Below are 24482 nucleotides of genomic sequence, written 5' to 3'. Positions count from 1 at the left end.
GATTTATTTTGTTTTTTGCATGGTTGGGTTAAAAAGTGGTAGAAAAAAAACACATTCATTGGTAAAAGTGCATTTTATTGTCAAAGTTACCGTAAAATGTGAACTCTTCAAGCCACATTCCTGACTGTATTGTGTAGGTAATGGTAGTCAAATACCTCCCTGAGTGTTTTGTCTTAAATGTCCACACTGAATACGAGTCTGAGCAACATCCTCTTTTTCTTCCTCCTCCTCCCAGACAGCCGTCAGTCAAGGGCCTCTTCCTGGAAAGTTGCACTACTTTGAAAACAAAGCTGCATGGTGGACATGGCCGGTCCAGACAGAGACTTTGTCAGCCTCCTGGGGTCTGGAGCGCCGTGATCCAGGCTGCTTGCAAGCGGTGAGTGCAGAACGTTAATCGTGCTCCTTTATTTTACCATATCCAACCTCCAGAGGAAATAACGAGCAGAATGTTTGGCATTTGAATGTTGGCGTGAACGCAAACATTGCGTGCGCAGCACAGTGTTTACTTTTTCCAGAAGTTTAAAAAAAGGATATGAAAGTAATCGCTTTCCTCTTTTTTAATACGTAGGATTATCTTAACCAGTGGGTGTCTAAAGTGTGGCCCCTGGAGACATTTTTAGGCCGTAGCTCATTTTTTATTGTCTTTGGCATATTCTAAAAATAAAATATATTACTAAAAGAATGTGCAGTCATGGTCAAAAGTTTACATACACTTGTAAAGAACATTATGTCATGGCTGTCTTGAGTTTCCAATCATGTTTTTTACAAGTGTATGTAAACTTTTGATCGCCACTGTATTATTACATATCATCATAGATTTATCCGTAAAAAGCACTTTACATTGAGCAAACAACCTCAAAGTGCTACAGTATATTAAAAAAAAAAAAAGTGTAATAGAAATAATAGATTTATTTGTAAAAAAGCACTTTACATTGAGCAAACAACCTCAAAGTGCTACAGAATATTAAAAAAAAAAAATAGAACAGTCTATCTAGAACTAGTATGTATATATCTATAAAAAAAACATTTTTTTTTTTTTCTAAAGGGGTTTTAAGCCTTTTTTAAAAGCCGCCACAGTCTGTGGTGCCCTAAGGTGGTCAGGGAGAGCGTTCCATAGACTGGGAGCCGCGGAGCAGAAAGCCCGGTCTCCCGTAGTCCGTAGCTTTGTCCTTAGAGGTTAGCCTGTTTGGAGCGGAGGTGTCGTGTGGAGGATTTTGGGGTGAGTAGTTATTTAAGGTAGAGGGGAGCATTTCTAAGGAGGCACTGGTCTCATATCAGACAAATTTACCTCGGTACCCAAAGTTTGCATGCATTGTTTTGGTTCAGACGAATCAAAAACGTATTTTCTAACAAGCTTGAGTAGTGAGAAATAAGGTAAAATTAACGCTGCAAGCAGCGATGGACAGGACCGACTTTTTCTGGTGTTTCCTGACTTTACCCATTCAACATATCTTTACCTGCACATTACCTACCTTCCATGCATCCTGGGGTCACACTGGTGCTTCTTTATTCCACCCATACACGCTGGTGCTTCCTGCCATCACCCAAACAAAATATCTTTACCTGCACTTTACCTACCTTCTCTGTATCCTGGAGTCAAACTGGTGCCGCCTCCTTTCACCCAGTCAACATATCTTTACCCGCACAGTTCCTACCTTCTCTGCATTGTGTGGTCACGCTGGCGCTTCATGCTTTTAAGCGGCCATCTTGAGACGGCAGCAGCATCAGCGCAGCAGTTCTTTTGAAGGCTCGTAAAATCAAAGCCGGAGTAGTTAGAAAAACTTTTTCGTCAACATGTAATCAGAAGGGTTCAATCTCTCTCCTGTGGTAGTTTGAAGCCGACACAACAAACGCGCTAAGAGGGGATAGTATTTGAAAAAAGGTGACAGGTTTTCACAAAACTTTTGTTTTGAACGGGTGATTGCATCTTGTTGATTTTTGCTGAAGGATGTCAATGAATGAAATGTAGGTCTAAGTGAGACCTACATAGAGGCTTTTGTTTCATGTCTCTACGACAATCCTACCGGAAGTTACAAGCAGTTTTGTCTTCTTCCCAAGAGCAGTTTTGTTTGTTTGTTTTATACCTAGGGGGCACTAGAGCACAATTTTGAGTTATTTATATATATATATATATATATATATATATATATATATATATATATATATATATATATATATATATATATATATATATATATATATATATATATATATATATATATATATATATATATATATATATATATATATATATATATATATATATTTATATATATATATATATATATATATATATATATATATATATATATATATATTTATATATATATTATATATATATTATATATATATTATATATATATATATTATATATATATATATTTTTTTTTTTTTTAAATAGATCGCAAATTTCACCAGTCCTGATGTGTGTGTCCAATTTGAGTTTTGAAGCCTTTTAAGGGGGTCAAATTACAGCGCAAAGAGGAAAAAATTTCTTTTTTGTCACGCCCATGGGATCAGGTTTTGTTTTTGTTGTGTTTGGTTTTATTTTTTGGACACTTAGTTCCTGTTCCTACACTTCATTGTTTTCTTTGTTATCGTGCCAAGTCATTAATTTTCACTGTGCCCTCATGTCACGCCCCTGTCCTCAGTTCTCACACCTGTTTGTAATGATCATGTTCATTATTTAAACCTGTAGTTGCCAGGCTGACCACCTGGCAACTTTTCATATTCCTCTACTGTCTTCATGCCACGCTGTTTATTATTCAGTCCATGCCACGTAAGTTTAGGGTTTGTTTTCTGCCACAGTTAGTGTCTTTTGTTCGTTTGTCCATAGTCATGCTTTTTGTGCTAGTTTTTAGTTTTCAGTAGTCAAGTTTGTGCTCCGCCATTGTGCGCGCCATTTGTTGGCCTATTTGTAGTTTATTAGTGTATAAATAAATATGTACTTACATTCACGTCTCGCTCGTGACAATTTTCCTTTGCGTTGCAAAAACAAACTATCCCATAGTCCTAGTCGTGACATTTTTTTAGGAAACTTTTGTTTTGAAGGGGTTTTTTGCCAACTTCCTGTTGATTTTTTCTTAAGGATGCGTACGTATGAAATGTAGGTCTAAGTCAGACCTACATAAAGGTTTTTGTTTCATGTCTCTATAACATTCATAATGGAGGTTACACGCATTTTTTTCAGTTTTTTCCTAGGGGGCGCTAGAGCGTGGTTTTGGGGTTAGTTTTTTTTATTCGATCGCAATTTTCACCAGTCCTGATGTGTGTCCAGTTTGAGTTTTAAAGCATTTTCAGGGGGTCAGAGTACAGCTCAAAGAGGCAAAAATGACATTTTTTAGGAAACTTTTGTTTTGAAGGGGTTTTTGCCAACTAACTGTTGATTTTTGCTTAAGGATGTTGTCGATTATTAAAATGTAGGTCTAAGTGAGACCTACATAGAGGTTTTTGTTTTATGTCTCTACAACATTCCTAATGGAAGTTACACGCATTTTTTCTTAGTTTTTTCCTAGGGGGCGCTAGAGCGTGGTTTTGGGGTTAGTTTTTTTTATTCGATCGCAATTTTTACCAGTTCTGATGTGTGTCCAGTTTGAGTTTTAAAGCATTTTCAGGGGGTCAAAGTACAGCTCAAAGAGGCAAAAATGACTTTTTTAGGAAACTTTTGTTTTGAAGGGGTTTTTGCCAACTACCTGTTGATTTTTGCTTAAGGATGTTGTCGATTATTAAAATGTAGGTCTAAGTGAGACCTACATAGAGGTTTTTGTTTCATGTCTCTACAACATTCCTAATGGAAGTTACACAAATGTTTTTCTGTTTTTTCCTAGGGGGCGCTAGAGCGTGGTTTTGGGGTTAGTTTTTTTTTATTGGATCGCAATTTTCACCGGTCCTGATGTGTCCAGTTTGAGTTTTAAACTATTTTCAGGGGGTCAAAGTACAGCTCAAAGAGGCAAAAAGGACATTTTTTAGGAAACTTTTGTTTTGAAGGGGTTTTTGCCAACTACCTGTTGATTTTTGCTTAAGGATGTTGTCGATTATTAAAATGTAGGTCTAAGTGAGACCTACATAGAGGTTTTTGTTTTATGTCTCTACAACATTCCTAATGGAAGTTACACGCATTTTTTCTTAGTTTTTTCCTAGGGGGCGCTAGAGCGTGGTTTTGGGGTTAGTTTTTTTTATTCGATCGCAATTTTTACCAGTTCTGATGTGTGTCCAGTTTGAGTTTTAAAGCATTTTCAGGGGGTCAAAGTACAGCTCAAAGAGGCAAAAATGACTTTTTTAGGAAACTTTTGTTTTGAAGGGGTTTTTGCCAACTACCTGTTGATTTTTGCTTAAGGATGTTGTCGATTATTAAAATGTAGGTCTAAGTGAGACCTACATAGAGGTTTTTGTTTCATGTCTCTACAACATTCCTAATGGAAGTTACACAAATGTTTTTCTGTTTTTTCCTAGGGGGCGCTAGAGCGTGGTTTTGGGGTTAGTTTTTTTTTATTGGATCGCAATTTTCACCGGTCCTGATGTGTCCAGTTTGAGTTTTAAACTATTTTCAGGGGGTCAAAGTACAGCTCAAAGAGGCAAAAAGGACATTTTTTAGGAAACTTTTGTTTTGAAGGGGTTTTTGCCAACTACCTGTTGATTTTTGCTTAAGGATGTTGTCGATTATTAAAATGTAGGTCTAAGTGAGACCTACATAGAGGTTTTTGTTTCATGTCTCTCCGACATTAACGGAAGTTACAAGCAATTTTGTCTTTTCCTAGGGGGCGCTAGAGCGCAATATGGTCAGTTTTGAAGCATGTTAAGGGGGTCAAATAACAGCTCAAAGAGGCAGCGGAATAATAATAACAAAACCTTAGAAATACAATAAGGTCCTCTGTCCCAAAGGGACATTGGGTCCCTAAAAAGGGGGAAGTGGTGAGTAGTGTGTAATGTGTAAAGGATGTTGCTAAATCCTGAGTGTGGCAATGAAGAGAAGCTCCTGGAACATCGGGGGGGAGGAAACATATGGCGGCTGTAGTACAATCATTGACGACAGACGTTGGTGTAATTAAGTCTCCTTTTATATCAAAAAAATAAAGTTGACTTCTGTTGTTCCTCAATAGCACCTCCAGGCTAAACTACCTGCTGAAGGTAATCAGACCTTGGAAAATTGGGGGATTTAGGAGGTCTTTCATGTGCCAGGTTGATAAGGAAGAGCAATTCTGCGAGGTGAATCATTTTGGAATGAGCTCAATTAATATTTGAAGTAATAAATCCTTTTCTTGCGGCTATAATGTGTTGGATTCTGGAAAAAATAACGAGCCGTGATGCCGACAAAATATTTTCCGTGGAGCTGCTTAAAGGCCTACTGAAATGAGATGTTCTTATTTAAACGGGGATAGCAGGTCCATTCTATGTGTCATACTTGATCATTTGGCCATATTGCCATATTTTTGCTGATAGGATTTAGTAGAGAACATCCACGATAAAGTTGGCAACTTTTGGTCGCTAATAAAAAAAGTCTTGCCTGTACTGGAAGTAGCAGACGATGTGCGCGTGACGTCACGGGTTGTGGAGCTCCTCACATCTCAACATTGTTTACAATCATGGCCACCAGCAGCTAGAGCGATTCGGACCGAGAAAGCGACGATTTCCCCATTAATTTGAGCGACGATGAAAGATCCGTGGATGAAGATATTGATAGTGAAGGACTAGAAAAAAAAAAATATATATATATATATATAAAGCGACGGCTCCAGGCGGCGGCGGTGTGCGCTTTTCAGATGTAATTAGACACATTTACTAGGATAATTCTGGAAGATCCCTTATCTGCTTATTGTGTTACTAGTGTTTTAGTGAGATTGTAAAGACATACCTCAAAGTCGGATGGCTGCGGTGAACACGCCAGTGTCTCAGAGAGAAGCCGAGGAGCCAAGCTCACAGCTGCCTTTTTTGACAGCTGCTGCAGTAGGAGGTCCCTTAATCCACAGATGTCGCCGGTAAGAGCCGACTTAATATCACAATTTTCCCCATCCAAAAACATGCTGGTTGACGCAGAGAAACATGTTCGCTTGACCGCTAATAAAAAAGCCTTGCCTGTAACGGAAGTAGCAGATGATGTGCGCGTGACGTCACGGGTTGTGGAGCTCCTCGTATCTGAACATTGTTTACAATCATGGCCACCAGCACCGAGAGCGATTCGGACCGAGAAAGCGAGGATTTCCCCATTAATTTGAGCGACGATGAAAGATCCGTGGATGAAGATATTGATAGTGAAGGACTAGAAAAAAAAAAAAATATATATATATATAAAGCGACGGCTCCAGGCGGTGGCGGTGTGCGCTTTTCAGATGTAATTAGACACATTTACTAGGATAATTCTGGAAGATCCCTTATCTGCTTATTGTGTTACTAGTGTTTTAGTGAGATTGTAAAGACATACCTCAAAGTCGGATGGCTGCGGTGAACACGCCAGTGTCTCAGAGAGAAGCCGAGGAGCCAAGCTCACAGCTGCCTTTTTTGACAGCTGCTGCAGGAGGAGGTCCCTTAATCCACTGATGTCGCCGGTAAGAGCCGACTTAATATCACAATTTTCCCATCCAAAAACATGCTGGTTGACGCAGAGAAACATGTTCGCTCGACCGCTAATAAAAAAGCCTTGCCTGTACCGGAAGTAGCAGACGATGTGCGCGTGACGTCACAGGTTGTGGAGCTCCTCGCATCTGAACATTGTTTACAATCATGGCCACCAGCAGCGAGAGCGATTCGGACCGAGAAAGCGACGATTTCCCCATTAATTTGAGCGACGATGAAAGATCCGTGGATGAAGATATTGATAGTGAAGGACTAGAAAAAAAAAAACCATATATATAAAGCCACGGCTCCAGGCGGCGGCGGTGTGCGCTTTTCAGATGTAATTAGACACATTTACTCGGATAATTCTGGAAGATCCCTTATCTGCTTATTGTGTTACTAGTGTTTTAGTGAGATTGTAAAGACATACCTCAAAGTCGGATGGCTGCGGTGAACACGCCAGTGTCTCAGAGAGAAGCCGAGGAGCCAAGCTCACAGCTGCCTTTTTTGACAGCTGCTGCAGGAGGAGGTCCCTTAATCCACTGATGTCACCGGTAAGAGCCGACTTAATATCACAATTTTCCCCATCCAAAAACATGCTGGTTGACGCAGAGAAACATGTTCGCTTGACCGCTAATAAAAAAGCCTTGCCTGTACCGGAAGTAGCAGACGATGTGCGCGTGACGTCACGGGTTGTGGAGCTCCTCGCATCTGAACATTGTTTACAATCATGGCCACCAGCAGCGAGAGCGATTCGGACCGAGAAAGCGACGCTCTGCCCGTTAATTTGAGCGAGGATGAAAGATCCATGGATGAGGAAAGTTAGCGTTAAGGACTACAAAAAAAAGTGGGAGTGATTCAGATGTTATAAGACAAATTTACTAGGATCCATCCATTTTCCACCACTTATTCCCTTCGGGGTAATTCTGGAAAATCCCTTATCTGCCTATTGTGGTACTAGTGTTTTAGTGAGATTATATGGTCGTACCTGTACAACCTGAAGGTCAGCCCCGTACCAGTCGACGGGTGGTGGCGATGCCCATCTCTACCCTTCGCAATCACCCTCTTTTGAAATGATCGCTGCATAATACACTGTACTTTGTGTGTGTGGTCCAATCCAACCGTGTTCGCTTGACCGCTCTGTTCCATAGTAAAGCTTCACCGTCATCTTTCGGGAATGTAAACAATGAAACACCGGCTGTGTTTGTGTTGCTAGAGACGGTCGCAATACACCGCTTCCCACCTACAGCTTTCTTCTTTGACGTCTCCAGTATTCATTGAACAAATTGCAAAACATTCAGCAACGGATGTCTAATATTGTGGAATGATGCGATAAAAGCAGACGACTTATAGCTGGAACAAAATGTCCTCTACAATGCGTGACGTTTTAGCATGATACTTTGGCACGAAATTTTAAATTGCAATTTAGTAAACTAAAAAGGCCGTATTGGCGTGTGTTGCAATGTTAATATTTCATCATTGATATATAAAATCAGACTGTGTGGTCGGTAGTAGTGGCTTTCAGTAGGCCTTTAAGTTCCAAGTTTGAAAACATTGCTTGAAAGAGGAAACCATGTTGATGGATATATATGTTCCAGTTTTAAACTGTGAGCATTTTAAAAACAATACAGTTTGAAAAAGGGAAGTTGAAATAGAGTTTTGTACAACTAAATACAACTAGAATCTCAAAAGTACTCACCCTTTTGAGGTAGACAAACACTAAGGTGCCAAACTCAAGGGCTGGGGGGCCAGATCTGGCCCGCATGTCATTAAACCTCTGAAGGCTTTGTGGCCACATATGTGGACAGCTGTTATTTCCAAAATAGTGTACAATACTTGTGTACTTGCATTGTGTGTTAATTTCACATCTCTTTAAAAATATATATATTCATTTGATAGGGAAGTCATAATACAGGTAATGAGAAACAGACACGTTTTCCCATAAACCCCTCAAAAAATATAATAAAATAAATAACGCTACTTTTTAACTGGAATTTTCCTGTAATTTATTTCTTGTTTTTATTCCTCCAGAGCTGTGCCGACACCAGAAAGCTTCAAACCTCAGGGAAGATTTCATGTTTTTTGGAATGGTGAGTTCGTTCGTTCATGTTGACTTGATAGTAAAAGACTCACAGTTGCTATGCTACTTAGCTCCTGCGCTAGCACAAAACCCTCCAACTGAAGACACCCCTTAATGTGTAACATGACACGTGCGCATTTCACCAAACATTTTGTCTTCTCAATGGACAATTACAGGAGTGCATAAAGTAAACTTTGGAGTAGTCAGCGTTAGTGTCAGGTTCAAACCCTGATGACATCTATTAAACAGACAAGAAGCAAGGAATTAAACAGAGACAGAATTCAATTTGGCTCAATTGAGGAGAAACGTCCAGGCTGTACTCTTTGTACAGTCTTCCACCACGCTTTGACGAAAAGTTGCACGCCTCTTTTATTTGGATTTTCCCTGATTACATGGCAACAGCTGTTTCTAAAGGAAGGGGGTCGTAAACAGCCGTCGCTTTAGGTGACAAAACAGTTAAAATAAAAGGTGCCTAGAGGGGGGGCCGGTCCTGCTTCCTTTCTTTTTAGATGTAGTGTCAAGACAAAATCGTCCTGCGGATTACAATGGATCAAAGAAACCAACACCTTCATGTTGTTTCCCATCCTACACAGTGGAGTTTTACACGCCCTTTGATTGGTTGGATCAAAGACAGCTTTTGTCTGCTTGCCGGCCGGGAACACATTGAAACATAAAATTTTGTGGAAACTTCGATACAATTATTCTGAGTTAGGTTTGTCGTTTTTGCTTCCGATACAATTCTGGTATTGGAGTCCTGAGCATTGACCACAGAACTTTTTTCCCCCAGAAGGTTTTATCTTTGTCCGTGTGATGTCAGCTGGAACAAAAATGGAGCTGTTTGGCCACAATACCCAACAATATTTTGAGGAGAAAGTGTGAGGCCTTCAATCCCAGGAACACCATTCCTACTGTCAAGCAGGGTGGTGGTAGTATTATGCTCGGGGACTGTTTAGCTGCCAAAGGAACTGGTGCTTTACAGAGAGTAAATGGGACACTGAAAAAAGAGGACTCCCTCCAAGTTCTTCAGGACAAGCTAAAATCATCAGCCCAGAGGTTGAGTCTTGGGCACAGTTGGTAGTTCCAACAGGACAATGACCCCAAACACACGTCAAAAGTGGTAAAGGAATGGCTAAATCAGGCTAGAATGAAGGTTTTAGAATGGCTTTTCCAAAGTCCTGACTTAAACGTGTGGACAATGCTGAAGAAACAAGTCCATGTCTGGAAAAAAAACACATTTAGCTGAATTGCACCAATTTTGTCAAGAGGAGTGGTCAAAAACTCAACCAATGTACCGTCTTCCCATTTAGAGTAATTCCCTGTTAAACAACCATAGATTTTACAGTCAAAAACTGGCAGCTCAGTCAACAGAATTTTGACGCAAAAAGTAGTACTGGTTTTCAATTTATAGTAAAATGCTGCAAAGAACAAAGTAACATTTATTGTAATTTTTATTCATTTGATGGGTAGTTTGCTGTAAAGTTTTTATTTAGACAAAAACAGCAATATATTTGGAGGAGAAAAGGTGGTGCCTTTTAATCCCAGGAACACCATACCCACCGTCATGCATGGTGGTGGTAGTATTATGCTCTGGGCCTGTGTAGTGGAAAATTTCTGTCCTAGGGTTACCTCTAAACTGAATGCATTGGGATGGACACGACATAAAAGGTCAAGTCACCCTCACCAAGTTGGTGGGGTAACATTTGAACATAAGACAGTTATATAAGTTATGCAACAAATCAGGCCATCATGGAGCGTATAAATAAGAAAGACCAAGCCTGGTGTGCGTTCTTTCTAATTCCTTTCACGAGGGTTCACCATCTTTAGTCTCATGAGACACTGTAATTCAGGGGTGCCCACACTTTTTCTACAGGCGAGCTACTTTTCAATTGAGCAACTCGAGGGAATCTACCTCATTTATATATATCATTTATATTTATTTATTTATGAAAGAGACATTTTTGTAAACAAGTTAAATGTGTTTAATGATAATACAAGCATGTGTAACACATATAGATGTCTTTCTTTCACAAAGACAAGAATATAAGTTGGTGTATTACCTGATTCTGATGACTTGCATTGATTGGAATCAGACAGTAATGATGATAACGCCCACATTTTCAAATGGAGGAGAAAAAAAGTTGTCCTTTCTGTACAATACCACATGAAAGTGGTTGGTTTTTGGCATCTAATTCATCCAGCTTCCATACACTTTACAAGAAAAACATTGGCGGCAAATTCCGTAGCTTGCTTGATTGACATTCACGGCACCCGAGGGTCTTGTGAGATGACGCTGGCTGCTGCCAGTTCATTATTATGAAAAACTGACAGAGAGGAAGGCGAGAAACACTTTTTATTTCAACAGACTCTCGCGCCGTCCCTTCCGTCAAAACTCTAAAGGCCGACTGCACATTTCCTATCTTCACAATAAAAGCCCTGCTTCATGCTGTCTGCGCTAACAAAATAAGAGTCTCGGAAAGCTTTCTGAGGGATCGCTTGTGCACGCCAGTTTTCCGAGACTCTGTATTTAGTTAGCGCAGGCAGCATGAAGCAGGGCTTTTATTGTGAAGATAGGAAATGTGCAGTCGGCCTTCAGAGTTTTGACGGAAGGTACGGCGCGAGAGTCTGTTGAAATAAAAAGTGTTTCTCGCCTTCCTCTCGGTCATATTTGAATAATAATGATCTTGCAGCAGCCAGCGTCATCTCACAAGACCCTCCGGTACCGTGAATGTCATTTAAGTGACGTCTTGGTGAAGATTGATGATCACTAATTTTTAGGTCTATTTTTTTTTAAAAGCCTGGCTGGAGATCGACTGACACACCCCCCGCGGTCGACTGGTAGCTCGCGATCGACGTAATGGGCACCCCTGCTGTAATTCATATCGATTCAATCCAAGTTTGTATTATCTGATTATGAGTAATTAAAACTGTTGTAACAAACTCTCTATTGTTCCTGTTTAAGATTCGGCATTTCTACCACATAAAATTGGCGTCACGAACAGGATGAGACCCCGGGTTAAATCCTCGACATTTCTACTACACCTGTTTTGCTGCCAATGGAACTGTTGCTTTACAGAGAGTAAATGGGACAATGAATAAGCAGCATTACCTCCAAATTCTTCCGGACAAGCTAAAATCCTCAGCCCGAAGGTTGGGTCTTGGGCGCAGTTGGGTGTTCCAACAGGACAATGACTCCACATACATGAAAAAGAATGGCAAATATGAATGTTTTTATAATGGCCTTCCCAAAGTCCTGAGTCAAACGTGTGGACAATGCTGAAGAAACAAGTCCATGTCAGAAAATCAACACATTTAGCTGAACTGCACCAATTTTGTCAAGAGTGGATGGTGAGATCGACAGGCGGATCGGTTCGGCGTCTTCAGTAATGCGGACGTTGTACCGATCCGTTGTGGTGAAGAAGGAGCTGAGCCGGAAGGCAAAGCTCTCAATTTACGGGTCGATCTACGTTCCCATCCTCACCTATGGTCATGAGCTTTGGGTCATGACCGAAAGGATAAGATCACGGGTACAAGCGGCCGAAATTAGTTTTCTCCGCCGTGTGGCGGGTCTCTCCCTTAGAGATAGGGTGAGAAGCTCTGCCATCCGGGAGGAACTCAAAGTAAAGCCGCTGCTCCTCCACATCGAGAGGAGCCAGATGAAGTGGTTCGGGCATCTGGTCAAGATGCCACCCGAACGCCTCCCTAGGGAGGTGTTTAGGGCACGTCCAACCGGTAGGAGGCCACGGGGAAGACCCAGGACACGTTGGGAAGACTATGTCTCCCGGCTGGCCTGGGAACGCCTCGGGATCCCCCGGGAAGAGCTAGACGAAGTGGCTGGGGAGAGGGAAGTCTGGGTTTCCCTGCTTAGGCTGTTGCCCCCGTGACCCGACCTTGGATAAGCGGAAGATGATGGATGGGTACCAAAAAAACCTTATTGTGGTGAAACTTGCCAACTTTACAACTTTTGACCTCTACAATAGAGGCCACCTACTCAGTGGTGAGAGTGTCCGCCCTGAGATCGGTAGGTCGTGAATTCAAACCCGGGCTACAAAAATGGGACCCATTACCTTCCTGCTTGGCAATCAAGGGTTACAATTGGGGGTTAAATCACCAACAATGATTCCCGGGCGCGGTTACCGCTGCTGCTCACTGCTCCCCTCACCTCCCAGGGGGCGAACAAGGGGATGGGTCAAATGCAGAAGACACATTTCACCACACACAGTGGTGATTATTGGTACAAGGGCAGCATATGACCAGATGTAATGAATGATTGTTTTTGGGTGTGTGACAGGTGTTGTTGCCATCATGGCGGCCACGTGGGTGTCAGTGGTTGTCGTGCTGGTAGTAGCAGTGGTCGCGAACGCGGCGGAAAACGGTAATAACAATAAAGATGGTACATCACAGGGCGGACCGAGAGTGGTAATTCCGTATTCGTCACAGGTGGTGACGTTCGACCGTGCGCCAGTGTCCGCACGTCCAGTCCGGTGGTGGCGGTGGGGTCAGCCGTGGAAGCCGTCTGCGTGATCGCCGACGACTGCCCCCTCCTGATTGGACGCGCCGCCGTGGAGTGGCGACTGGACGACTTCGTCCTTCCCAGCAGCCCCGCCTCAGACCGGGACCACAGAACCCATCGTGTGGTCATCCCCAGTTTCAACCACAGCCGGGCCACCCTGACCTGCTGCGTCCTGACCTCGCCCATGCAGATCATCGGAGGGGTGGAGATCCGAGCTGGATGTGAGGAAAAACTTATTTTTTTAAGTTTACTTGGTACATGGTGAGAACTAGAAGTGTGAACAGGAGATGGCAGTCACACATAAGAGATACGTGTAGACTGATATATGACTCGACAGTGCACCATATAACCCGGTGCGCCTAATGTACGGAATCATTTTGGTTGTGCTCACCGACCTCCTAAGTTATTTTATTTGGCACATATTGAAATAAGTGGTAACAGTAGATGGCAGTCACACATAAGATACGTGTAGACTGCAATATGACCCGACAGTGTGCCTTACAACCCGGTGCGCCTAATGTACGGAATCATTTTGGTTGTGCTCACCGACCTCTAAGTTATTTTATTTGGCACATATTGAAATAAGTGTGACCAGTAGATGGCAGTCACACATAAGAGATACGTGTAGACTGATAAATGACTCGACATTGCGCCTTACAACCCGGTGCGCCTAATGTACGGAACCATTTTGGTTGTGCTCACCAACCAACCTCGAAGCTATTTTATTTGGTACATGGCGAAATAGGTGTGAACAGTAGATGGCAGTCACACATAAGAGATACGTGTAAACTGCAATATGACTCGATAGTGCGCCTTATAACCCGGTGCACCTAATGTACAGAACCATTTTGGTTGTGCTTACCGACCTCGAAGTGATTTTATTTGGTACATAGTGAAAAAAGTGTGAACAGTAGATGGCAGTCACATAAGAGATACGTGTAGACTGCAATCTGACTTGACAGTGCGCCTTATAACCTGGTGTGCGTAATGTACGTAGCCATTTTGGTTGTGCTCACTGACCTCGAAGCTATTTTACTTGGCACATACTGAAATGATAAGTGTGACCAGTAGATGGCAGTCCCACATAAGATACGTGTAGACTGCAATATGACTCGACAGTGCGCCTTACAACCCGGTGTGCCTAATGTACGGAATCATTTTGGTTGTGCTCACCGACCTCTAAGTTATTTTATTTGGCACATATTGAAATAAGTGTGACCAGTAGATGGCAGTCACACATAAGAGATACGTGTAGACTGATATATGACTCGACATTGCGCCATATAACCCGGTGTGGCTAATGTACGGAACCATTTTGGTTGTGCTCATTAACCAACCTCGAAGCTATTTTATTTGGTACATGGCGAAATAGGTGTGAACAGTAGATGGCAGTCACACATAAGAGATACGTGTAGACTGCAGTATGACTCGACAGTGCGCCTTATAACCCGGTATGCCTAATGTACAGAATCATTTAGGTTGTGCTTATCGACCTTGAAGCGATTTTATTTGGTACATAGTGAAAAAAGTGTGAACAGTAGATGGCAGTCACATAAGAGATATGTGTAGACTGCAATCTGACTTGACAGTGCGCCTTATAACCTGGTGTGCGTAATGTACAGAACCATTTTGGTTGTGCTTACCGACTTCGAAGCGATTTTATTTGGTACATGGCGAAATAGGTGTGAACAGTAGATGGCAGTCACACATAAGAGATACGTGTAGACTGCAATATGACTCGACAGTCCGCCTTATAACCCGGTGCGCCTAATGTACAGAACCATTCTGGTTGTGCTTACCGACCTCGAAGCGATTTTATTTGGTACATAGTGAAAAAAGTGGGAACAGTAGATGGCAGTCAAACATAAGAGATACGTGTAGACTGCAGTATGACTCGACAGTGCGCCTTACAACCCGGTGCGCCTAATGTACGGAACCATTTTGGTTGTGCTCACCAACCAACCTCGAAGCTATTTTATTTGGTACATGGCGAAATAGGTGTGAACAGTAGATGGCAGTCACACATAAGAGATACGTCTACACTGCAATATGACTCGACAGTGCGCCTTATAACCCGGTGTGCCTAATGTACAGAACCATTTAGGTTGTGTTTACCGACCTCGAAGCGATTTTATTTGGTACATAGTGAAAAAAGTGTGAACAGTAGATGGCAGTCACATAAGAGATATGTGTAGACTGCAATCTGACATGACAGTGCGCCTTATAACCTGGTGTGCGTAATGTACGTAGCCATTTTGGTTGTGCTCACTGACCTCGAAGCTATTTTATTTGGTACATGGCAAAATAAGTGGTAACAGTAGATGGCAGTCACACATAAGATACGTGTAGACTGCAATATGACTCGACAGTGCGCCTTACAATCCGGTGTGCCTAATGTAGGGAACCATTTTGGTTGTGCTCACTAACCAACCTCGAAGCTATTTTATTTGGTACATGGCAAAATAAGTGTGAACAGTAGATGGCAGTCACACATAAGAGATACGTGTGGACTGCGATTTGACTCAAACAAGTTCAAATCCCGGCCGAGTCATACCAAAGACTATAAAAATAGTACCCATTACCTCTGTGCTTGGCACTTAGCGTCAAGGGTTGGAATTGGGGGTTAAATCACCAAAAATTATTCCCGGGCACGGCCACCGCTGCTGCTCACTACTCCCCTCACCTCCCAGGGGGGTGATCAAGGGTGATGGGTCAAATGCAGAGGACACATTTCACCACACCTCATTGCTACTTTAACTTTTTAAGTAAGCCTGAATCCAGTTTTTGCCAATAAAACCAAATATGCACCTGATAGATCCCCCGCCCGTGCCACAGAACCTGAGCTGCCAGGCCAACCTCTCCGCCCAGGTAAGCCTGACCTGTGACTGGGAAGCCGGCCTGCAAGCGAGCCGCCTGCCCACAAAGTACACCCTCCACACGCACATCGGGTAAATACTCCGAGGGCTGTCTCTGAGCAAGGCTAATGTGCGCCGGGGCTCACGTTAACCGTGAATGAGTTTTGTCATTTCAGGGATTTGAACCGGAATCGCACCTATGAGCTGCCGCCGGGCGTCCACAGCTACACCATCCCTCGCTCCGACTTTGTGCTCTTCTCAGAAATGGAAATATACGTGAAGGCTACCAATCAGCTGGGAGAGGCCAGTTCGGCGCCGCTCACTTTAGAGCCTGTTAGTGCAGGTAATTATATTATTCTATTCTTGGCAGTCAAGATGTAGAATATATTGCACACTGCAGACACTTGTTGCAGAGATGTGATGACCTATATTGAGTAAAACATGCTCAAAACTATTTATGTCCAAAACACACCCAGCAATGGTGCACAGGAAGCTGGGGAACAGGCGACAAAAATGGTCAAAAATTTAAATTTTGCCCAATGTTCCAGTCTCACGAGTCCCACCGCCGGCCGCACAAGTGAGGAAAGTCGGCAAAAGTCTCCAAAAATGTTCAAAATACCTACCCAAGTCCTGCTGCCGGCTGCACAAGTCCTGGGATGCCCAAAATGTCCATAACACCCACGGGAAGTGGGGTAGAAAAGTGAGAAAAGTCGGCGTAAGTCCCAAAAATGTTCAAAATACCTACCCAGGTTTCAGTTCCACAAGTCCCGGGATGCCCAAAATGTCCATAACACACCCGGCAAAGTCCCACGGGAAGTGGGGGAGAAAAGTGAGAAAAGTCGGCATACGTCCCAAAAATGTTCAAAATACCTACCCAGGTTTCAGTTCCACAAGTCCTGCTGTCGGCCGCGCAAGTCCCGGGATGCCCAAAATGTCCATAACACACCCGGCAAAGTCCCACGGGAAGTGGGGGAGAAAAGTGAGAAAAGTCGGCATAAGTCCCCAAAATGTTCAAAATACCTACCCAAGTCCTGCTGCCGGCTGCACAAGTCCTGGGATGCCCAAAATGTCCATAACACACCCGGCAAAGTCCCACGGGAAGTGGGGGAGAAAAGTGAGAAAAGTCGGCATAAGTCCCAAAAATTTTCCAAATACCTACCCAGGTTTCAGTTCCACAAGTCCTGCTGCCGGCTGCACAAGTCCCGGGATGCCCAAAATGTCCATAACACACCCGGCAAAGTCCCACGGGAAGTGGGGTAGAAAAGTGAGGAAAGTCGGCATAAGACCCAAAAATGTTCAAAATACCTACCCAGGTTTCAGTTCCACAAGTCCTGCTGCCAGCCGCGAAAGTCCCGGGATGCCCAAAATGTCCATAACACACCTGGCAAAGTCCCACGGGAACTGGGGTAGAAAAGTGAGAAAAGTCGGCATAAGTCCCAAAAATGTTCAAAATACCTACCCAGGTTTCAGTTCCACAAGTCCTGCTGCCGGCCGCGCAAGTCCCGGGATGCCCAAAATGTCCATAACACACCCGGCAAAGTCCCACGGGAAGTGGGGGAGAAAAGTGAGAAAAGTCGGCATAAGTCCCAAAAATGTTCAAAATACCTACCCAGGTTTCAGTTCCACAAGTCCTGCTGCCGGCCGTGCAAGTCCTGGGATGCCCAAAATGTCCATTACACACCCGGCAAAGTCCCACGGGAAGTGGGGGAGAAAAGTGAGAAAAGTCGGCATAAGTCCCAAAAATTTTATAAAAATACCTACCCAGGTTTCAGTTCCACAAGTCCTGCTGCCGGCCGCGCAAGTCCCGGGATGCCCAAAATGTCCATAACTCACCCAGCAAAGTCCCATGGGAAGTGGGGGAGAAAAGTGAGAAAAGTCGGCATAAGTCCCCAAAATGTTCAAAATACCTACCCAAGTCCTGCTGCCGGCTGCATAAGTCCCGGGATGCCCAAAATGTCCATAACACACCCAGCCAAGTCCCACGGGAAGTGGGGTAGAAAAGTGAGAAAAGTCGGCATAAGTCCCAAAAATGTTCAAAATACCTACCCAGGTTTCAGTTCCACAAGTCCTGCTGCCGGCCGCGCAAGTCCCGGGATGCCCAAAATGTCCATAACACACCCAGCCAAGTCCCACGGGAAGTGGGGGTGAAAAGTGAGAAAAGTCGGCGTAAGTCCCAAAAATGTTCAAAATACCTACCCAGGTTTCAGTTCCACAAGTCCCGGGATGCCCAATTTTCAAAATACTTACCCAGGTTTCAGTTCCACAAGTCCTGCTGCCAGCCGCGAAAGTCCCGGGATGCCCAAAATGTCCATAACACACCTGGCAAAGTCCCACGGGAAGTGGGGTAGAAAAGTGAGAAAAGTCGGCATAAGTCCCCAAAATGTTCAAAATACCTACCCAAGTCCTGCTGCCGGCTGCACAAGTCCTGGGATGCCCAAAATGTCCATAACACACCCGGCAAAGTCCCACGGGAAGTGGGGGAGAAAAGTGAGAAAAGTCGGCATAAGTCCCAAAAATTTTCCAAATACCTACCCAGGTTTCAGTTCCACAAGTCCTGCTGCCGGCTGCACAAGTCCCGGGATGCCCAAAATGTCCATAACACACCCGGCAAAGTCCCACGGGAAGTGGGGTAGAAAAGTGAGGAAAGTCGGCATAAGACCCAAAAATGTTCAAAATACCTACCCAGGTTTCAGTTCCACAAGTCCTGCTGCCAGCCGCGAAAGTCCCGGGATGCCCAAAATGTCCATAACACACCTGGCAAAGTCCCACGGGAACTGGGGTAGAAAAGTGAGAAAAGTCGGCATAAGTCCCAAAAATGTTCAAAATACCTACCCAGGTTTCAGTTCCACAAGTCCTGCTGCCGGCCGCGCAAGTCCCGGGATGCCCAAAATGTCCATAACACACCCGGCAAAGTCCCACGGGAAGTGGGGGAGAAAAGTGAGAAAAGTCGGCATAAGTCCCAAAAATGTTCAAAATACCTACCCAGGTTTCAGTTCCACAAGTCCTGCTGCCGGCCGTGCAAGTCCTGGGATGCCCAAAATGTCCATTACACACCCGGCAAAGTCCCACGGGAAGTGGGGGAGAAAAGTGAGAAAAGTCGGCATAAGTCCCAAAAATTTTATAAAAATACCTACCCAGGTTTCAGTTCCACAAGTCCTGCTGCCGGCCGCGCAAGTCCCGGGATGCCCAAAATGTCCATAACTCACCCAGCAAAGTCCCATGGGAAGTGGGGGAGAAAAGTGAGAAAAGTCGGCATAAGTCCCCAAAATGTTCAAAATACCTACCCAAGTCCTGCTGCCGGCTGCATAAGTCCCGGGATGCCCAAAATGTCCATAACACACCCAGCCAAGTCCCACGGGAAGTGGGGTAGAAAAGTGAGAAAAGTCGGCATAAGTCCCAAAAATGTTCAAAATACCTACCCAGGTTTCAGTTCCACAAGTCCTGCTGCCGGCCGCGCAAGTCCCGGGATGCCCAAAATGTCCATAACACACCCAGCCAAGTCCCACGGGAAGTGGGGGTGAAAAGTGAGAAAAGTCGGCGTAAGTCCCAAAAATGTTCAAAATACCTACCCAGGTTTCAGTTCCACAAGTCCCGGGATGCCCAATTTTCAAAATACTTACCCAGGTTTCAGTTCCACAAGTCCTGCTGCCAGCCGCGAAAGTCCCGGGATGCCCAAAATGTCCATAACACACCTGGCAAAGTCCCACGGGAAGTGGGGTAGAAAAGTGAGAAAAGTCGGCATAAGTCCCAAAAATGTTCAAAATACCTACCCAGGTTTCAGTTCCACAAGTCCTGCTGCCGGCCGCGCAAGTCCCGGGATGCCCAAAATGTCCATAACACACCCGGCAAAGTCCCACGGGAAGTGGGGGAGAAAAGTGAGAAAAGTCGGCATAAGTCCCAAAAATGTTCAAAATACCTACCCAGGTTTCAGTTCCACAAGTCCTGCTGCCGGCCGTGCAAGTCCTGGGATGCCCAAAATGTCCATTACACACAAAGTCCCACGGGAAGTGGGGGAGAAAAGTGAGAAAAGTCGGCATAAGTCCCAAAAATATTCAAAATACCTACCCAGGTTTCAGTTCCACAAGTCCTGCTGCCGGCCGCGCAAGTCCCGGGATGCCCAAAATGTCCATAACTCACCCAGCAAAGTCCCATGGGAAGTGGGGGAGAAAAGTGAGAAAAGTCGGCATAAGTCCCCAAAATGTTCAAAATACCTACCCAAGTCCTGCTGCCGGCTGCATAAGTCCCGGGATGCCCAAAAAGTCCCACGGGAAGTGGGGGAGAAAAGTGAGAAAAGTCGGCGTAAGTCCCAAAAATGTTCAAAATACCTACCCAGGTTTCAGTTCCACAAGTCATGCTGCCGGCCGCGCAAGTCCCGGGATGCCCAAAATGTCCATAACACACCCAGCCAAGTCCCACGGGAAGTGGGGTAGAAAAGTGAGAAAAGTCGGCATAAGTCCCAAAAATTTTCAAAATACCTACCCAGGTTTCAGTTCCACAAGTCCTGCTGCCGGCCGCGCAAGTCCCGGGATGCCCAAAATGTCCATAACACACCCAGCCAAGTCCCACGGGAAGGGGGGTTGGGGGAAGCCGAGTTCCACAAGGTAGGGGGGGGATAAAATTTGGAAAAGTCAGCAAAAGTCCCCAAAAATTGTTCAAAATACCTACCCAGGTTCCAGTCCCGCTGCCGGCCCCACAAGTCCCGGGATGCCCAAAATGTCCATAACACACCCAGCAAAGTCAATGTTTATTTACATAGCCCTAAATCACAAGTGTCTCAAAGGGCTGCACAAACCACAACGACATCCTCGGCTAAGAGCCCACATAAGGGCAAGGAAAAACTCACCCCAGTGGAACTTTTACGGTAAAAGTCCCAAAAATGTTGAAAATACCTACCCAGGTTCGAGTCCCCCATGGAGTGCCACAAGTTTGTGGAACTTGTGTGGTGTGATTTATGAACATTTTACCGACTTTGCTCACTTTTCTCCCCACCTTCCCGTGGGACTTTGCCGGGCGCGTTCTGGGCACCCCGGCCGGTGGCGGGACTTGTGGGACTCGAACTTTTGCTGACTTTTGCAACTTTTATCCCTGCTCTCCCGTGGGATTTGGCTGGGTGTGTTATGGACATTTTGGGCATCCCGGGACTTGCGCAGCCGTACATAAGATTTTATGTCAGTGTTTTACTTGTTTTAAGGGTTTTGCTCCTAAATGATCTAAGATATTACAGCTTGTTGCACAGGAAGGCGGGGAAGAAGAGTGGAAAAGGTGACCAAAATGGTCAAAAGTCCCAATTTTCTCCAATATACCTTCCTGTGTTCCAGTCCCACGAGTCCCGCCGCCAACCATACAAGTCCCGGGATGCAAAAAATGTCCTTAACACACCCAGCAAAGTCAATGTTTATTTACATAGCCCTAAATCACAATTGTCTCAAAGGGCTGCACAAACCACAACAGGCCACTAAGAGCCCACTTAAGGGCAAGGAAAAACTCACCCCAGTGGAACTTTTACGGTAAAAGTCGGCAAAAGTCCCAAAAATCTTGAAAATACCTACCCAGGTTCAAGTCCCCCATGGAGTGCCAGAAGTTTGTGGCACTTGTGTGGTGTGATTTATGAACATTTTACCCACTTTGCTCACTTTTCTCCCCACCTTCCCGTGGGACTTTGCCGGGCGGGACTTGTGGGACTCGAACTTTTGCTGACTTTTGCAACTTTTATCCCTGCTCTCCCGTGGGATTGGGCTGGGTGTGTTATGGATATTTTGGGCATCCCGGGACTTGGGCAGCCGTACATAAGATTTTATGTCAGTGTTTTACTTGTTTTAAGGGTTTTGCTCCTAAATGATCTAAGATATTACAGCTTGTTGCACAGGAAGGCGGGGAAGAAGAGTGGAAAAGGTGACCAAAATGGTCAAGTCCCAATTTAGTCCAATATTCCTCCACGGGTTCCAGTCCCACTTTGTATTGTAAAACATGCTTGTGGAACCTTAGTACTTTGGGGAGTTAAATACCTTTACTTTTCTCCAGCTAAATTTGACCCACCAAGCATTGCGAGGATGCAAGCCGGGCGGTTCAACTGCCTGAGACTGAGATGGGACTTATCCCCACACCAAGACTGGGTGAAGGACTACGTCAGTCTTGAAGTCAGACTTAAGACCGCAGAGAGCAGTCTGTGGAACAAGGTACAGTAAGTCCAACCCTTTATGAGGCTTCAGGCTCTGCGTGTTAGTTTGAGGCTTGATGGTGATATTTCAGATCCTGGTGCTGCATGCGCTGCCCAAGAACCCTGTGGACCGCTGTAACCTGCTGCACGGGACGCGCTACGTGGCCCAGATCAGAGTCCGGTTCCGGCAAAGCCCCTGGAGTGAATGGAGCAGCAGCCAGTCTGCAGTCACCAGAGAGAGTGGTAAGACCTAAACCCGGGTCGGCAACCCAAAATGTTCAAAGAGCCATATTGGACCAAAAATACTCGAAACAAATCCGTCTGGAGCCGCAAAAAGATAATATAATTCTTATAATGATGTAAATGTTTATATTACCCTTTTTTTCAAAATGACTTTAAATGTACTATATAAGTGTTATAATGAAGACAACACATGATGTGTCTTTATTAGCTATATTAGCCTACTATCAAAATGACTTTAAAAGTCTTATACAAGTGTTTTAATGTAGACAACACAAGTGTCTATATTAGCTACAGTATATTAGCTTACTATCAAAATGACTTTTAAAGCCTTATATTAGTGTTAGGATGATGGCAACACATGTCTATATTAGCCTACTATCAAAATGACTTTTAAAGTCGTATATAAGTGTTATAATGAAGACAACACATGATGTAAGTGTCTATTAGCTTACTATCAAAATGACTTTTAAAACCTTATATAAGTGTTCTGTCTCCCTGTAATGTTTGTCTAAACTTGAATGGGATTGTGCTGAAAATTTTAATTTTCCTGAAGGAACTCTCCTGACGGAATAAATAAAGTACTATCTAATCTAATCTAATGTGCCTATTAGCTATATTAGCCTACTATCAAAATGACTTTAAAAGTCTTGTATGTGTGACGGCAACACGTGATGTAAGTGTCTATATTAGCCTACTGTCAAAATGACTTTAAAAGCCTTATGTAATTGTTTTAATGAAGGCAACACATGTGTCTACTAGCCTACTATCAAAATGACTTTAAAAGCCTTATATAAGTGTTATAATGAAGGCAACACGTAAGTGTCTATTAGCCTACTATCAAAATGACTTTAAAAGCCTAGTATAAGTGTGACGGCAACACGTGATGTGTCTATATTAGCCTACTATCAAAATGACTTTAAAAGCCTTATATAAGTGTTTTAATGAAGGCAACACATGGTGTAAGTGTCTATATTAGCCTACTATCAAAATGACTTTAAAAGCCTTATATAATTGTTTTAATGAAGGCAACACATGGTGTGTCTATTAGCTATGTTAGCCTACTATCAAAATGACTTTAAAAGCCTTATATAAGTGTTATAATGAAGGCAACACATGGTGTGTCTATATTAGCCTACTATCAAAATGACTTTTAAAGCCTTATATAAGTGTTATAATGAAGACAACACATGATGTGTCTATTAGCCTACTATCAAAATGACTTTAAAAGCCTTGTATAAGTGTGACGGCAACACGTGATGTGTCTATATTAGCCTACTATCAAAATTACTTTAAAGGCCTTATATAATTGTTTTAATGAAGGCAACACATGTTGTAAGTGTCTATATCAGCCTACTATCAAAATGACTTTAAATGCCTTATATAAGTGTATGATGAAGGCAATAGATAATGAGTCACTAACTTGTAATTAACGTGTTTTTAACCACGACTCGTCCTTGTGTCAAAATGTACCCCAAATTGTCACATTTGCTTGTGTTATGTTTGCACTGGAAAAATATTACTTTTTGACATTACGTTTTTTTGAGTTTTTTCTTTTTTCTTTTTGATGTCATTGATAATGAAAAAATGAATCATTAATTGTAAAGTCAAAAACTAATATCTTGCAGCACAAACATAGCACAAGCAAATGTGACAATTTGGGGTACATGTTGACAGAGTCGTATTTCTTCTCTATAATTGTCTTTCTGAAAGTTATAAGAAGCAAAGTAAAAAAAATATATATATATATTTAAACAAGTGAAGACCAAGTCTTTCAAATATTTTCTTGGATTTTCAATTTCTATTTGAGTTTTGTCTCTCTTAGAATTAAAAATGTCGAGCAAAGCGAGACCAGCTTGCTAGTAAATAACATTTTAAAAAAAATAGAGGCAGCTCACTGGTAAGTGCTGCTATTTGAGCTATTTTTAGAACAGGCCAGCGGGCGACTCATCTGGTCCTTACGGGCGACCTGGTGCCCGCGGGCACCGTGTTGGTGACACCTGGTCTAGGTCATAAAATCAGTGTCAGTTGAGTCAGTCCATAGGTTGCCTGTAGGGATTTTAAATGTCCAGCAGATGTCAGTATTTAGTG

At 43.5% G+C, this 24482-nt stretch overlaps 1 protein-coding gene across 1 annotated transcript in view; it reads left to right on the top strand.

Moving 5' to 3' along the window:
* Positions 1 to 239: 239 nt before the first annotated feature.
* Positions 240 to 24482, top strand: part of csf3r (colony stimulating factor 3 receptor) — a 50971-nt gene continuing 26728 nt past the window's right edge. The window contains exons 1-8 of the mRNA XM_061915138.1: positions 240 to 376; positions 8581 to 8639; positions 12918 to 13001; positions 13067 to 13360; positions 15955 to 16087; positions 16171 to 16337; positions 22016 to 22170; positions 22244 to 22394. Coding sequence (XP_061771122.1) covers positions 12932 to 13001; positions 13067 to 13360; positions 15955 to 16087; positions 16171 to 16337; positions 22016 to 22170; positions 22244 to 22394 — 970 coding nt within the window. The 5' untranslated portion in view covers positions 240 to 376; positions 8581 to 8639; positions 12918 to 12931. The remainder of the gene's footprint in view (positions 377 to 8580; positions 8640 to 12917; positions 13002 to 13066; positions 13361 to 15954; positions 16088 to 16170; positions 16338 to 22015; positions 22171 to 22243; positions 22395 to 24482) is intronic.

The sequence above is a fragment of the Nerophis ophidion genome, linkage group LG11 (genome assembly GCF_033978795.1).
Source record: "Nerophis ophidion isolate RoL-2023_Sa linkage group LG11, RoL_Noph_v1.0, whole genome shotgun sequence".
In the NCBI taxonomy this organism is placed as follows: Eukaryota; Metazoa; Chordata; class Actinopteri; order Syngnathiformes; family Syngnathidae; genus Nerophis; species Nerophis ophidion.
This window is presented reverse-complemented; position numbering and strand designations above follow the sequence as displayed.